The 16,908-nt window shown below is 44.6% G+C and overlaps 1 protein-coding gene across 1 annotated transcript in view; it reads left to right on the forward strand.

The window, feature by feature from the left end:
* CFAP251 (cilia and flagella associated protein 251) overlaps positions 1-16,908 on the forward strand; it is an 80,351-nt gene that overhangs the window by 6,066 nt on the left and 57,377 nt on the right. The window contains exons 3-8 of the mRNA XM_043977285.1: positions 3,667-3,807; positions 7,562-7,671; positions 11,528-11,639; positions 11,856-11,936; positions 12,798-12,875; positions 14,968-15,018. Of these exons, the coding sequence (XP_043833220.1) occupies positions 3,667-3,807; positions 7,562-7,671; positions 11,528-11,639; positions 11,856-11,936; positions 12,798-12,875; positions 14,968-15,018 (573 nt within the window). The remainder of the gene's footprint in view (positions 1-3,666; positions 3,808-7,561; positions 7,672-11,527; positions 11,640-11,855; positions 11,937-12,797; positions 12,876-14,967; positions 15,019-16,908) is intronic.

Here is a 16,908-nt window from a genome sequence, read left to right on the forward strand (position 1 = left end):
CTATCCTGTATTTGCAGCCCATGTTAGCCCCGAGTAGTAGAGGACTATTAGTATGTAAATTCAGCCATTGGATGTCTGTGAAAGGCAGACAGCTTGAACGGGCAACTTTTGTCATAGCTACATGACACCTTGACTTTGCATTTGCAATAGCGAGTGCGACTGACCAAAGGCAGCCAACTGTTTAGGGAGTGTTGGTGTTGACACAGTCGTCAGCTTGCCAGAAGCTGGAATGATTGTGAAGTTTGACTCTAAAAATTCTTTAAAAGATGAGCAGGTTTCGAAAAGAACAGTCAGATTTTAAGCTATGTAGAAAGGGTTTTAAAAAGGGAAATCAGATGTTAAATGATTCTGTTCCTGGAAGTTGCCACTTGAGACAATTATGATCCGATGAGTCTATCGCTCACACCTACGCAAGAGAAGGTCTAAATAGAAAGGATAGGAAATCAGCAGATGGAACCCAGAGAGGAGAGAAAAATCAGTCTCCATACGTGTAATGGCTTCTGGGAGGGGCGGGGGGGGGGGGGGCGGGCAAGGGGGGGATGTGTCACAGAGCAGATCTAAAATTTTTAAATGTTTTTACAAAATGAGATGTTCTATGAGTTAGCCTTATTTAATCTCTGAATAGTAACATTCACACCTAGGAAAGGCAATTTGTCAAACATTAATAAAAGTTCAGCGAGTTGATTCCATACTGAATACAGTCAATGGCTCCTTCAACAAGTATTTCGTTCAGCACTGATTTATGTATCTAACTCAGTGCTGGCCATTGTGAGACCTATCAACATTAGAATTCATGATCCCCCTCTCTCCTTCCATAGAGTTTATATTTTAGGGGGGGGGGGAGGAAGTCTAACTTACATGAAACAGCTGGAAAAAACCGTACAAGACAGTCTGTATTTAAGTGCTAAATTATCTGATACCAATTTTCAGTGTAGTAGAATGTCAGAGGAAAGGGACCTTGATTTAACTAGGAGATAAAATCAGTGTGGTGGTGGTGTTCAATCCTCTCTGACCTTTTGTAATCCAGTTGGGTTCTCCAGGCCAAAATACTGGTGTGGCTTGCCATTTCCTTCTTCAAGACATTTTCAGATGAAGAAACTGAGGCAAACAGGATTAAATGACTTGCCCAGGGTCACACAGCTAGTAAGTATCTGAGGCGAGATTTGAACTCAGGAAAAGGAGTCTTCCTGATTCCAGGCCTGAAACTCTGTCCACTGTGCCACCTAGCTGCCCAGTAAACCAGTAATAAAGAGTACAGACCTATCTTGGTCAGCAACTGGTTTGGGGTTTTTTCTCCTTCAGCATGTTTCTACTTTACTTTCTTTAAATTTTTTAAAATTAAATTTCTTTTATTTAATTTCTTTTAACACCTTATTTCCAATTGAATCCTGCACATTGTGTGGTCTTTGGGGGAAAGAAACGACAGTTAAGTAGAACAATATGACAGAATGATTCTTAAAAATCTAGAAAAACAAAAAATGTTTCTAGGTTTTCTGTATTTCTTTAACATTATCATTTTGATCTGAGTTTTGTTACTGTTTAAAAAGGTGTGTTCATTTACATAGTTCAGTGCTTTTACATATTGTCCTTTTTCTTCTTCTTTCTGTTATGGGGAAATAGGGTGGGGATTTGGGATAGGGGTTGGGGTTTGTGGTCCTTAGGAATTCCTCTTTAAAGAATTATACTTGGGGCAGCTAGGTGGCGCAGTGGATAGAGTACTGACTCTGGAGTCAGGAGTACCTGAGTTCAAATCCGGCCTCAGACACTTAACACTTATTAGCTGTGTGACCCTGGGCAAGTCACTTAACCCCAATTGCCTCACTTAAAAAACAAAAAAAGAGTAACCTAAAGAATTACACCTTCTTGCACACAAATCCAATAGAATAAGATAATAGTTTATTTAGGAAGGGAAACCAAGAGAGAAATCCTTGGACTTCTCATGGGGAGAAGGCATGGCACAGAGGTGTGGCTCTGAGATACCAATCTCCTCGAGCAGGAAACAGGCAGATACTTTTATAGAGGACTGATGGGGGTGATCATCTTACTGTGGAAAGTTCCCTTATTGAGGGAGGACCATCCCTCACTGGTGGGTGGTGGCTGGGGGAATTGGGTGAGAGATAGCAGTGGATCTCTCAAGCCATCTCTCTCCTCCTGCCAAAAAGGCAGCAGCCACACCTAATCTTATCTCCCCAGGGGTGGGGGAGACTGGAATGAAGGGTGGTGGTCCCGGAGCTAGCTCAGTCCTGATCTGGTTCCACTTATCTCTTATAGGTGTGTCTGTCCTCTTTCCATTTAAATTACTGTGGTCTTTGGGTATATTATTCTCATAGTTCTGCTTTCTTGGCTCTGTATCAGTTCATGCAAGTCTTCCATGTTTCTCAGAATTTCTATCTTTTTCATGTAAGAATTATTTTGGGTCTTTTTTTTTTTTTAAGTGAGGCAGTTGGGGTTAAGTGACTTGCCCAGGGTCACACAGCTAGTAAGTGTTAGGTGTCTGAGGCCAGATTTGAACTCAGTTATTCCTGACTCCAGGGCCGTGGCTCTATCCACTGTGCCACCGAGCTGCCCCATTTTGGGTCTTTCTAAAGCAATAGATTTGAGCTCCAATTTTTAATGACATCTAGGCCCAATGTGCTTTTTGTTAAGATATTACTTAGTTACTGTATCATGAGAGATTACTTTGCATTTCCAGTAGCTGTAGGTACTTTCATGAAGCAAGTCAGTGCTAGCTAAAGAGTTTTACTAACGTTATTTTTTTTTGTTCTTCAATTTGGATTTCTGACTTGAAATTCTTCTCCCACTAGGATATCTCTTAATAGAAGATTTAATAGCCCAACTCTAGGCTTGTTCTAGCAAAGTGTTTATCCTGTGTGAGCACTTTTAGGAAGTACAAGGTTGGAATTGGAGTCCCAAAGATCTGGATTTAAATCCTGTCTCCTCTACTTACTAGCTCTGTGATCATAGGCTGGCCTGTGAGCCTCAGTTTCCTCACCTTACAGGTGAGGTTCATGTGGGATAATGTTCCTGGTGAGTTTCAAAGCCCTGTCTCCATCACTCATGCAGGCTGTCCTTTTCTTCACCTGGCAGGAAGCTTAGAAATCAGATAGAGAAGTGGGAGGCCAGAGGGTGGGCTTGAGTGACTTAGCTGAGGCCCCCGCAGCTCCAAGGTTTCCATATCTAACAGGCATCTCTCCTCTGACCCCAAGAAAGGGGTCAAGAATTTGGTGTCTGGAAAAAAAGAGAAAGAGAGGGGCAGCTAGGTGGCGCAGTGGATAGAGCACCGGCCCTGGATTCAGGAGTACCTGGGTTCAAGTCCAGCCTCAGACACTTAACACTAGCTGTGTGACCCTGGGCAAGTCACTTAACCCCAATTGCCTCACTAAAAAAAGAAAAAAAAAAGAGAAAGAGAGAGAGAAAGGGAGCAGCTAGGTGGTACAGTGGATAGAGCACCGGCCCTAGATTCAGGAGGACCTGAGTTCAAATCTGGCCTCAGACACTTGACACTTACTAGCTGTGTGACCCTGGGCAAGTCACTTAACCCCCATTGCCCTGCAAAAAAAAAAGGAAAGAAAGAAAGAAAAGAAATTGGTGTCTGGGTCAGGGTCAGGAGGTTGCACATCTACCTTGTGGCGTGTTGAGGTATCTGGGTCTTGTTTTCCCTTACAGAACCTGGCCTGGTGCTACGGCTGGAACAGCTCCCTCCCCATTTACAACATGCGGGATGAAAACCACAGGGTTGTGCTGTACGTCAGCTCCCACACCGCTGTGCTCTACGATGCCTTGAAGAACTGTCAGCGCCATCTCCAGGTAAGGACATTTCCTTTAATGAAGGGACAGAGACAGTCCCAGGACTGTGGCCCCATGAAAACCCTTTCAGGCAGCCCTTGGCCTCCTGCTCTGAGAGTAAACCTGAGGCAAATAGGGTTAAGTGACTCACCCAAGGTCATACAGCTAGTAAGGATTTGAATTCTAGATGAGTCTTCAGGCCTGGTGCCCTGTGCACTATGGCGCCACCTAGCAGCCCTGAGGGAATGGCCAGTAGGTATAGTGAGGGGTTGATTGGGGGACCCCTGATCAAGTGAGCACCTCTAATGGGGTGGAAGGGACAGCTAACAAAGACAGAAGTAGGAGGGACCATCCGTTCCACTGAGTTTGGGAAAGATGCTGGAGCTGCCTAGAGTTCACTGACTTGGGAGAATAGGGAGAGACTGGTTTGAAAGGGAGAAGCCATCCCTAGCCTGTGAGCCCCTGCTAGCATCCGAGCTGCCAAGCAGTTGGGAAGGAGGCCGCCTACGGAAGGAGGGCTCAGCTGTCGAGAGTGTGCTCCACACTGTTCCCCTCCCTACACCTCTTAGTGTAGCGCCTTCTCCTCCCTTGTCTCTTCTCCTCCCTCGTCCCTTCTCCTCCCTCATTCCTTCTCCTCCCTCGTCCCTTCTCCTCCCTCTTTCCCTCCTTCTCCTGGAAGTGGCTTCTTGTAGCAGAAGCATGGAGCAGAATCTGGCTGAGTCTGTTTGCTGCCTGGGGCCAGGGCCCTGATGCTCAGGAGACAGTGTGCCCCCGGGAGCAGTGGACAGATGCTCCTGCTGATTCCTTCTGGAAAACAGTCATAGCAGCCCCCAGGCCAGGGTTTGAGCTGAGCTGGAAGCTGGAGGCCATGGTGATTGCAGTCAGGTGTTATCTAGTGGAAAGTGTCAGAAGCAGGTCAGAGGGGCAGTGTGATGAGTGACTGGCAGCCCCGAGCAGAAGTGTGAGATGCCACTCCTCGAATGTGCCTTGGCCCCACAGTTTCCTTATGTGGGCACCACTCTCCACTTGTAAACCCCAATGGACGTCCCTTCTTCCCACCCACATGGTGTGAAACTGCCCTGGGTACTTGAGGACAACGTTCTGTTACTATATGATTTCAGTAAATGTCTTTGTTCCAAGCTAGTCATGCTCTCTAGCTGCCTAGAGTCAAGGCAGACACACTGGTGGGGGCTTGTGAGCCCCGCTGTCAGTTCATTCCTCCCAGTGACTTTAATTTTGCAGTCTCCACTGGATGCTGCTTCATGGATTCACTGTAGACATTACCACCTGTTAAAACCTTTCCCCTGGGATCAGCAGGAGCCTCCTCATTCTGCTTTACGTCTCATTGTCTCTGTCACTAGCCCCTCACAGTCTATCATTTTACTCAATGGATTAGGGGGGAAGTGTCACACAATTGATGAGGGCCCCTGATCAACCTTACCATGCCCCTAAATTAAGTGTAAAAACTTTCTACTGCTGACTCCAAACCACCTAAGGAAGCACTTGAGGAAAAGTACAGCGTGAGCTGAATTGTGGGGAAGGGTCCCAGAAGGCGTGGGGAAGGGTTGTTATTTCTCTAATGGGACGAAAGAGTGCAGGTGGGAAGGAGCTGAGCACGAGTCAAGTATGGGGAGAGATGGATGTAGCAGGGAGAGAAAATGAGCTCAGTGGGCTGGGGTGGACTTTTGAAGTAGGCTTAACATAGGAAACCTGGGAGGAGACATTTTAGGTTCAAAATAAAAGCGCTTCTGTAGGCTATAGGACAATGCTGCGCTGCTGCCGAGAATCCATTGACATTTGTATGACTTTAATGTTGGCAAAGTACTGTACAGACATTATATGAGATTTGACTTAGTACTTAGAAGATAAGTCTAGCAGTGGTATGCAAGATGAAGCCATTGGCTTGGAGTCAAAGCACCTTGATTTTCATTTCTCTTCAGATACTCTTTTTTTTGGGGGGGTGGGGGGGCGAGGCAGTGAGGGTTAAGTGACTTGCCCAGGGTCACAAAGCTAGTAGGTATCAAGTGTCTGAGGCCATATTTGAACTCAGGTCCTCTGGAATCCAGGGCCAGTGCTTTATCCACTGAGCCACCTCCCCCAACTCTCTACAAGTCACTTAACCTCTTAGTGCCTCAGTTTTCCTATCTGTAAAATGGGGTGATACACTACCTTCCTAAGGTGGTTGTGCTTTGCAAATCTTAAAGAGCTATATAAACAAAAGTTACTACTAATTATTATTTTTTCAATATTTTTCTTAAATATTTCCCAATTACATGTAAAACAAAATGTTAACATTCATTTTTTAAAATTTTGAGTTCCCAATTTCCCCCCTCCTTGAGAAGGCAGGCAATTTGATATCAGTTATACATGTGAAGTCATGCAACACGTGTTTGTTTCTATATTAGCCATGCTTCAAATGAAAACAGACAAAAAAGGAGAGGGGAAAAAGGATGCTTCAATATGCATTAGGAGTTCAGTTTTCTCTCTGAAAGTGGACAGCATTTTTCATGATGGGTCCTTTGGAATTGTCATGGATCATTGTCTTGATCAGAGTAGCTAAGTCTTTCACAGTTGATCGTCATTACAATGTTGCTGTTACTATATACGATGTTCTGTTCACTTCACTTTGCATAAGTTCATATAAGTCTTCCTATGTTTTTTTGAAACCATGCTGTTCATCATTTCTTATAGCACAATGGTCTTCCATCACAATCATGTACCACAGCTTGTTCAGCCATTCCTCAATGGTCGAGGATCCCCTCAATTTCCAATTCTTTGCCACCACAAAATGAGCTGCTATAAATATTTTGGAACAAATAGGACTTTTCCCCTTTTCCTTGATTTCTTTGGGATACAGACCTAGTAGTGGTATTACTGTGCCATAAGGTATTCACAGTTTTATAGCCTTTTGGTCCTAGTTCCAAATTGTTCTCCAGAATGGTTGGACTAGTTCACAATTCCACCAACAATACATTAGTGTACCAATTTTTCCACATCCCTTCCAGCATTTGTCATTTCCCTTTTCTGCCTTGTTAGCCAATCCGATGGTTGTGAGGTGGTACCTCAGATTCATTTTAATTTGCATTTCTCTAATTTAATTATTTTATTACTATTTTTACTATTATTACTATTTATTATTGTTAATGTTATTACTATTAAATTGAATATCAGTATCAAAATGGTGAGACTTTGTCTCAGAGAGAAGCTTAGAGTCATTTAAAGAATTTTTCAACTCCCCTAAGGCAAACTAGCCTGCTCTCCTCCTGTTCAATTCTAGGTCTAAATCATTGGTAGTATTTGTTTTGTTTTTGGTTTTGGTTTTTTGGTGAGGCAATTGGGGTTAAGTGACTTGCCCAGGGTCACACAGCTAGTAAGTGTTAAGTGTCTGAGGCCAGATTTGAACTCAGGTCCTCCTGAATCCAGGGCCGGTACTCTATCCACTGCGCCACCTAGCTGCCCCCAGTATTTGTTAATCAATCAGTTAATCAGTAAGCATTTATTAAGGTCTTCCCATCCATCAGGTACCGTGCTAGTTTTGGGGGATTCAGAGACAACAATGAAACAGGCCTTACCCTTAAGGAAGCTTACATTTTATTGGGAGAGAGAACAGTTACCCACAGAAATGTAAAATAAGCATAAGGTATTAAGGAAGATGCTTTGAACCCAGTGGGGCCCTGTTCTCCCCCTCCACTTTCACCCCACAAGCAGTTCCTTTGAGAGATGGGGCTGGTTCTGACCTCTGTGTTTCAAGGGATATTTTTCTCTGTCTCCATAGGGCCACAGTAATGTGATCACTTGCATTTGCGTGAGTGAAAACAGAAGGTGGATTGCAACAGCTGACAAAGGCCCCCAGTGCCTGGTGATTGTCTGGGATTGCTTTTCGGGGTAGGCTTGGAATTGAATATTTTGCTTTTCTTTCTTGTGGTCATCATTGGTACTAACCAAGCCATGTTTCTACAGGTCCTATTTTCCAAGGGAACGCTAGTTGCTTGCTCTAGGAGGGCTAGAGGAGTAACCCTCTGTTCAGTTTTTCCATTTAAAAGAAGCTTTTAATCCTTAAATCAGCAAATCCTTTGGCTCAATCATTAGGACATGGTCAGACTTTTAAATTTTTTCCTGTTTAACAATAATCCTGTTCCCTGAATGTTATCAAAGGAAACCAGCAGAAGAATGAAATTATACAGATACTTTTGGAGAAAAACAAAGAAGAAATACTTGACAATTACCGGGTTTGAATTTTTAAATCCTAAAACTAAATTTTTCTTTAAAAATTCCTTTTCCCATGCATCTTATTTTGCCTCCTGCTTTTAAAATTGTTTGTAGAAGAGTTTTGATTTGAAGACATTTTTACTATAAGATATTCTTGTTTCTTTTCTTCTTTTTAAGCTTTATTTTCCCCACTTGTACTAAACTCTCAGAACTGTTACCCAATGTAAAAACTATTTTTATTCATGTGTCTGTATAGTTACTTGAGTTATCTCACAAAAGGGCTTTAATAATAAGCATCAAGTATCTTGAATTCCTTTTTCCACAGACCGTGTATTTCTCAACTCATCTGCCATGAAAAAAAAAAACAAAAAGAAACTAAATCAGAAAAATTCCCAAGATTCTACATGCTTTCCCCCTGGATAAATGAAAGGAACACCACTGACGCCTTCCCATGATGCCTCATCTTGGTGGGGAGGTAGCCCTGCATCCACTAAAGCCATGCCTGTCACATACTCACTTGAGCAGGTCTGAGCAGGCTGGAAAGGCCACAAGGATGAGTCTGTCATCCGAGGACCAGGCTCTTCACTCAGCTGACTACAGTAGGACTTAAGGAAAAGGATCCAGGTTCAGCCTATGGAGCCTAGTCCCAAAGAGAGGACAGAGAGAGGGCTCAAGGGTTTTTCTCACCATCTGACTCAATATGTCCCAACTCTGGAGTCTTGAGGATAATTTTTTTTTTTTGAGGCAATTGGGGTTGAGTGACTTTCCCAGGTTACACAGCTAGTGTCAAGTGTCTAAGGTCGGATTTGAACTCATGTCCTACTGAATCCAGGGCCAGTGCTCTATCTATTGTGCCACCTAGCTGCCTCAGAGGATAATCTTTTTTTTTTAAATTTAAATAATGGTTTTTTTTGTTTTTGTTTTTCAGGGCAATGAGGGTTAAGTGACTTGCCCAGGGTCACACAGCTAATAAGTGTTAAGTGTCTGAGGTCGGATTTGAACTCAGGTCCTCCTGATTCCAGGGCCAGTGCTTTATCCACTGAGCTACCTAGCTGCCCCCAGAGGATAATCTTCTAAAATGTAGTTTTTGGGGGTTTTTTGTTTTTCACGTCCAGGGTCCCTTCAAGAAAAGTTACTCAATATAGAAGATAGCAGATACCAATTATAGGGCAGTTATTTGTTTCTCCCACCACAAAAGAAATGCATTGAATGCAAAAAACTCCTAAGTAGGCACTGACAAAAAATTAAAACATAAATGATAACTTTTAAAAATTCAATTTATTTCATTTTCAGTTCCAAAATTAGTTTTCCCTCTCCCCCCTTGAAAAGTAAAAATATGCAATACTCATTATACATACAAAGTCATGCAAAACATATTTCTGCATTATACATGTTCCAAAAAATAAAAATTAAAAAGCCAGTACAAGAAAGAGGAAGAAATATGCTTCAGTCTGCATTTTGAATCCATTAGCTCTCTCTCTGAAAGTGGAATGGCATTTTTCATCATGAGTCCTTTGGACTCATCAGTGTTACTAAGTCTTTCACTCTGGATTATTGCTACAACATTGTTGTTATTTTGTACATAGTTCTTCTGGTTCTGCTCACTTCACTTTGCATCAGTTATTATGAGTCTTTCCAATCTTTTCCAAAACCATCCCCTTCATCATTTCTTGTTTGTTGGTTTGTTTTTGTGGGGCATTGGGGGTTAAGTGACTTGCCCAGGGTCACACAGCTAGTAATTGTCAAGTGTCTGAGGTCACATTTGAACTCAGGTCCTCCTGAATCCAGGGCCAGTGCTTTATCCACTGCGCCACCTAGCTGCCCCCTCCTTCATCATTTCTTATGGCACAATAGTGACTTACACGAACAACAACTTTTAACTCTGATTTTACTATTTGGGGAGGCAAAGACTCACAAGAGACTTCTGGGACTCCTAACTAGACTTCATCTTCACCTTTGATCTCTACTGTCCAAGCAGCAACTTGAGGTCCATCTCTTCTGGCTAGCCAGGGCTTATCTGATCTTCTTGGGGGTGGTCATCATTCTCTTTTGAGAAGGGTGAAGCCTCATCTGCTGCCACTCAGCACCCTAGAACTCCTGAGCTGAGTGAGATAGCCACCCCGGCTAGAAACATCTCAGGATCTCAGGATCCCTCCTCTGCCACACCTTTTCAGGAAAAGAAACAAAGCTGAAGCGGCAGCCGAGCCCCGCCTCAGGCACACACATAGACAAACACATGTACTCCCTGCCACGTGGGTGCGTGTGTGCACGTGTGTGGCACATATCACTACAGCTGGGGAGGAAAAGGAGAGAGAATCCCTTCCCTCCTCCTCCTTTGCACCTTCATAAAAATCCCGCTGAGCAGGTCCTTTCCCTTTGAACCACACTGTGTCTCTTCCATTGCACATGCGAGAGTAGCACCCAACACTCCCTGCTCAGTCACTCTACACATTAGACCCCCGCCCCACTCCTGTTCCCACCCAGGGAGAGCATGGAAGTCGCTTCTCTTTTTAAAGCCCACCCAGGGGCCATTCTTCCTGCTTAGTCGTCAGTCGTCTTTGACACAGACCTCGGTGACAGGGACACACAGGAATGAGCCAGAAGCCTCTGTTGTGTGTGTCCTTTAACATGAGGCCCTGAGTGTAGACAGTGCTTTAGGTCATGGTGTTTGAGGGTGGGGCAGGCGAGGAAGGGTCTGCGGATGGATCAGAACTGAGTTGGGCCTCAGAAAAGGAGCAGCGTTAGGGAAGGGGTTCCAGGTGTGGTGGAGTAGCAGAGAGACAAGCAGGGCAGGTGGGGCAGGGGAGGATGGGGAGATGAAGGAGCATGCTAGAAAGCAGAGGGAAGAGGGAGGGAGACGCCGGAGATGGCAGCGGGCAGGGCGCCACTGATGATGGTGGCTGAAGGAAGATGTCCCATGTGCTTGGCCTCAGAAGGGAAGAGGGACGTGAGAGAAGACTTCCTGTGGGCCCAGAGAGATTTCAAAGTGGCACAGCATGTCCTTAGAGGAAGAGGTGGGAGGGGGTGGTGCTTGCACCAAAAAGGCTAATCTGTAGCCAAAATGAGGCCGCTGGCTGAGATTTAGGGGAACACGGGAAGCCTGACGAGTAGGAAGCTGATTTGGGATAACTAGTAAGTGTTCAGCAGCCAGCCAAAGTCCAGAGAAGGTCTTCAGTGGGGGTGACCCAGGCTTGGCACTTGGCACAATGAGATGGGGGGATAATGGTAGTGGCGGCAGCGAAACAATCTCAGGTGACATGGAGGGTGGCATTGAAATGGTGAACTATGGGGTGCAGGTGGGTCAGAGATGTAAGTAAGACTATAAGGGGATTGGTGGACTGGGAGAATGGGGGACAAAGTCACAGGGAGGCGAAGAGGCAAGTTCAGCCCCTGCCCTTGTGAAAAAATGACCCTGTGAATTTTCCTGAATCAGAATGGTGTGTGTGTGCGTGTGGGGGAATCACGTAGCCAGCTCTATCCTGAACGGCAATGTCATGTGTCACTGAGCACCTGTGTCTCTGTTGCTTTGAAGCATTCCTGTGCACACGATATTTGACAGCTGTCCAGATGGCAATGGCATTAAGGCCATGGCAATGACGAACGATGCGAAGTTCTTAGTGACAATCAATGATGCGACATTTCAGGTAAAGGACACGCTGGGTCTGCCATTAAAGCACTCTCTCAGCAGCAGCTCCTCCAGATGGGCGTCCCCAAGTATGAGGCCCCACTTTCCTCCACTGGCTGGGTGTGCCCAGTGACCGTGAGGCACCATGTTAGCCATTGGAGCTGTACGGACACTGAGCTCACACGCTACTGCAGAAAGCGTCTCTTATGCGTCCCTTTGTTACCTTCCTTTAAAGAAAGTCTGCATCTGGAGATGGACAGTGGACACTGAGACACCCGCATGTTCAGTCATCCTGGACCCAGAGACGGGCATTCAGGTCAGTCCCGCCATTTGGAGCTGAAGAAAGGAAGGATTAACTTGAAGATCAACCTGGAACCCTGGGCACATCCTGTCACAGAAAATTCACTTTGTGTCACCATGGAAATAGGCTATGGGATGACATCCACGATGCCATTTGATTCACAGAGCAGTCCAGGGAAGCGAGTGGCCCAAGTGGTATTCCAGTTGTGCGGGTCTAGCAGTCGGTTGATGAGCATTTACTAAGTGCCTACTGGAGGTGATAGGGAACCTCTGGAATGTATTGGGCAGTTGAGGAGTGACATAGTCAGATTTGTACTGTAGGAAAATCACTTCATGGACTGAAGTGGGGAGAGACTGGAGGCAGGCAGAGCCCCTAGCAGCTCTTGCAGTAGTTCAGACATGAGGTGATCAGGGCCTGCAAGAGGGGGGGGGAGCTGAGAATGGACAACAGCCTGCTTGTGGGTCTGCCTGCCCCAAGTCTCCCCACTTGAGTCCATTCTCCATTTGGCCACCAGAGTAACTGCCAGGGACTTTGTGAGTTTTGCCTTTGTATCCCCAAAATGTAGTAGATGCTCAGTAAATGCCTATTGAATTGAATGGCATGGAAATGATTTGTCTAGTCTGTTTCATTCTCCCATGTAGTTCTTGTCCTCATGGAGTTTACAGTTGTGTATAGGGGATAAGACAATACTTTACTGAGGGTACATGGGAGAGCCAAGCTCAATTTCCTTCAGAGGAGAAGGAGGCATGGCGCCCTGCTGTTGAAGTCAGGCCTGAAGCACCTTCTCTGAGTCTGATTTTCAACACCGAAGACTAAATATAAACATAATACTAATACAGTATTTTCCACTGATTGTTTCTCCTTTTTACATTTCAGGAATACATTATTTTCAATCCTGCTAATTATAGAGAATTGGTGAGCAACAGCAAAACCCACCTAGTGTATTATGAATGGGTAAGTGAGAATGTAGGGAAAACTTGGGCCAGGGCAGAAACATGGTCATTCTTTGGTGTATGATACTTTGGTCATGCCCTTATCAATTTAGATTATTTTTAGATTAAAAAATCTATCCTATTTCAGCAACTGAAGGTTGTGTTTTTTTTAATTGTTTGGTGTTTTTTTTTTGGGGGGGGGTCAGTGGGTTTTTTTGTTTGGTTTTTGTTTTTGTTTTTGCAGGGCAATGAGGGTTAAGTGACTTGCCCAGGGTAACACAGCTAGTAAGTGTCAAGTGTCCGAGTCTGGATTTGAACTCAGGTCCTCCTGAATCCAAGGCTGGTGCTTTATCCACTGCGCCATCTAGCTGCCCCTATCTATTATATTTCAGAACATTTTCTTAAAGTTGCGCTATTCTAGTCCTATTACAAAGCATACCTTGCTTTTTCAGTCCTTGATCTGAAATCCCAGATTCTGAGAATTTTTCCATAAGATCATAAAAAACTATATAATTGAGAAAAGTCTCCTTCATAGCTTTTCCCCCCAGTAGACATTTCTTTCAAATAAAATGCCCCTGGAGTGGGGCAACTTGAGGGGTTTGTTCTCAAATATATCTCATTGTTTTCCTACGTAGTCAGAAATATTCAAAAAAGAAATTCCTGAATACCAAGTTGACTCAAACCCATATGTATATTATCCTGGAAGCTCAGAGGGAAGGCTGGCCAGTCACGGAATCATAGACCCAGAGGAGGCTGCTCATCCAGGTCCTCCTACATCATCCCTAGCAAGTGATTGGCTAGACTTCCCTTCAAGGCCTGTTCTGTGAAGTTCGCTGCTTCCAAAGCAGCCCGTTCTATTCTTGGGACACTCTGATTGTGAATAAGTTATTCATATCGAGTCACTTTCCAGAACTTCTACCCCCTGAAAAGAAACAAGATTGGTCAGTGGCACTGTCTCCATCCAGGAGTCATTCTGACCACAAATTCATGGCACCACCACCATAGAACTGTAACGATTGGAATGGCGCCACCTGCTGGAGACTTACTATAGAAGAGTTCCGCCCATGAAGCCAAGGTCTTTGAGGGCAAGACCAGGAGTCTTTTCTTTGGCGTCAGGAAGTGATGCGGGCTAGTGGGAGGAGGAAGGAAGAGACTGGCGCTCAGTCTCAGGCTCTTTCCTTTGGACTCTGGGGGAGAGCGGGGCTAGAAATGTGCTTTCCCTTTAATAGATAGGAATCTAGGCCTTTCTCTCTCTTTACCAAATTCTTATTCTCCTTAATAAATGCTTAAAAGCCTAACTCTTGCTAAAGCTTATAATTTATTGGCGACCACTCATTAGATATTTTAGACAGAATAGCTAGAATTTTAGCCCTTAACAGAGCCTTTGACCTGACTCCTGGCTGTCTGATATGGGAATCTTGTGGGCACTGGATAAATCCAAGGTGCCCGCCTGGCCCAACCTTTCCCTACCTATTTGTGCTGATTGTATTGTGATGGTGTAGAAAAACCCTGAGGCAACAACACAAAGTGATGTGTCTGGCCCTTTGGAAAATCGTGCTAGACTGTAACCTTGGACAGCTCCCCAACCCCTCCCCCCATGGCAGGTACCCCCTTAGCCATTCCTGTCCCATCCTACCTGGTAAGTAGTGCCTAGAGATCCTGAAAATATTAGATGGGAAAGGAGGCAGGGAGGAATGAGCAGCAGAAGGATACTTCTGCAGGGGTCACAAGTTTGTTTTTAGTGAGGCAATTGGGGTTAAGTGACTTGCCCAGGGTCACACAGCTAGTAAGTGTTAAGTGTCTGAGGCCCAATTTGAACTCAGGTCCTCCTGAATCCAGGGCTGGTGCTCTATCTACTGTGCCACCTAGCTGCCCCACAAGTTTGTTTCTAACTCAGTAATTTATAGTATGTGAAATGTCTTTTCATTTCTCTGTTTTTGTCTGGGCTTTGGTTCTGGGATGAGTGTGAAAGAGGCAAATGGCTATTTTAGTTCCATAAGATAAAACCTCCTTAACCCTGTTAGTCCATTTACATGCTTTTGTTGTGACTGTTCTGATGTTATAAAATTCCCCTCTTTGAAAGAGAAATATTAATACTTATCTGTATTTACCAGGATGAAGCAAATAACATTCTTGAGTTTAATGTGCCAGTTTTAAACGAAAAAGTGAGTATGTTTATTGCATTTTCATACATCTGATTTTCAGAGAGAATATTTAATTGTTAACTGTGAAGGATGTTAGATGTTTCCTGGATTAGCTCCCCCATTTTCCATATGAAGAAATTGAGGCCAAAGAGGTAAGATGACTTGCCTGAGATTACACAAGTAATAAGGAAAAGATGTGGCCCCAGGCCTTTGACTCAGAATCACTGATTCTCAAAGTTGGAAGGGCCCTCACCAGCCATTGAAGCCAATCCATAACTTCCCAAGGATCTTCTCTATGATGCCCCTGACAAGAACAGAAATAAGGATGTTAGGAAGAAAGCTAGATTTGGGGAGCAGAGATTATATAAGCTCCATTTTGGACATGCTTAGTTGGTGATGCCTATCAGTCAGCTGGGTAAAGGGGTCTAGCAGGCAGTTGGTAATGTGGGACTGGACCCCAAGGATGACCACTAATACTGCCCCTTAGAGGGTGAAAATTGGAAAGAAACCAACTACGGAAAGTACTTCCTAACAATGAGTACCATCCCAAAGTAGAATGGACTCTCAGACGATAGTGAGTCCTCCGTCACTGGGGGAATGCAGGGAACTGTCTGACCTTTATGTCTATAACGCATAACAGATTCTCCTCTATGCAAGAGCAAGCATATCTCCTACAGGGGCAATAGAGACCCAGAGAAAGGTGGTTCATGGTCAGGCAGTGTCTCTTTGCCAGAATAGCTGCTCAGAGTGCAGTATCCAAATGAGCCACCAGGTGTCGCTCTGGGCTCAAGCTGCTCCAGCTCCTACGTGGTCTTCAGTCCCTTGGGCAGGGGCAGGTGGGGCTTTTCCCAACGTTGTCCTTGTTAGTTGAGAGTATAAAATACCAAGATGATCATAAAACACCTTGGACTTGTGTCCTGATTTCCATTAAGAGTCCCATATTTCCCACTTCATTTTCTCTATCAAATCAAATGTGGGTTCTGTTTGTTTGTGGGTTTGTTTTTTTTTTGCAGGGCAATGAGGGTTAAGTGACTTGCCCAGGATCACACAGCTAGTGTCAAGTGTCTGAGGTCCTTCTGAATCCAGGGCCTGTGCTTTATCCATTGCGCTGCCTTTCCCACTTCATTTTAATTCATTCAGGCAGCATCCCTGAAATATTTACCTTGCTCTGAATGCTGGGCTGGGCTTTGTGGCTGCAAAGACCAAAAAAAAGGCAAATAGTCCCTGCCCTCGAAGTAGAAAAAGTCAAAAAGTAATTGCCTCTTGTGGTTGTGAGAACTCCTTTATGAAAAGACCATATCGGGGGAAGCTAGGTGGCGCAGTGGATAGAGCACTGGCTCTAGATTCAGGAGGACCTGAGTTCAAATCCAGCCTCAGACACTTGACACTTACTAGCTAGCTGTATGACCCTGGGCAAGTCACTTAACTCTCATTGCCCTAAAAAAAAAAAGACCATATCAAATGCCGGGGCTCCAGGAACCTTATTTGAATGTGAGCCTCAGTAACAAAGGCAAGCTTTCTGTGAGTTTCCTTTGGTACTGGGGAAGAGAAAACACTCCGGCTTCCAATAACTCCTGCCTTTCAAAGAGCTCAGAGAACTTGCTGGATTATTGATAATTATTTGATTGTCACAATGTGTCTGAGGCAGAGAGAGAGCAAATATGACGATGCCCCTCGTATACTTGGGGAAAATGAAATTTGAAAGGCCACGTAGCAAATCACTAAATTTTGCTTTGTTTGCAGTCTCTTCTTTCAGGACTTAAAAAATTGATCTTCTGGGGGCAGCTAGGTGGCGCAGTGGATAGAGCACTGGCCCTGGAGTCAGGAGTACCTGAGTTCAAATCCGGCCTCAGACACTTAACACTTACTAGCAGTGTGACCCTGGGCAAGTCACTTAACCCCAATTGCCTC

The sequence above is a fragment of the Dromiciops gliroides genome, chromosome 1 (genome assembly GCF_019393635.1).
Source record: "Dromiciops gliroides isolate mDroGli1 chromosome 1, mDroGli1.pri, whole genome shotgun sequence".
Taxonomy (NCBI): domain Eukaryota; kingdom Metazoa; phylum Chordata; class Mammalia; order Microbiotheria; family Microbiotheriidae; genus Dromiciops; species Dromiciops gliroides.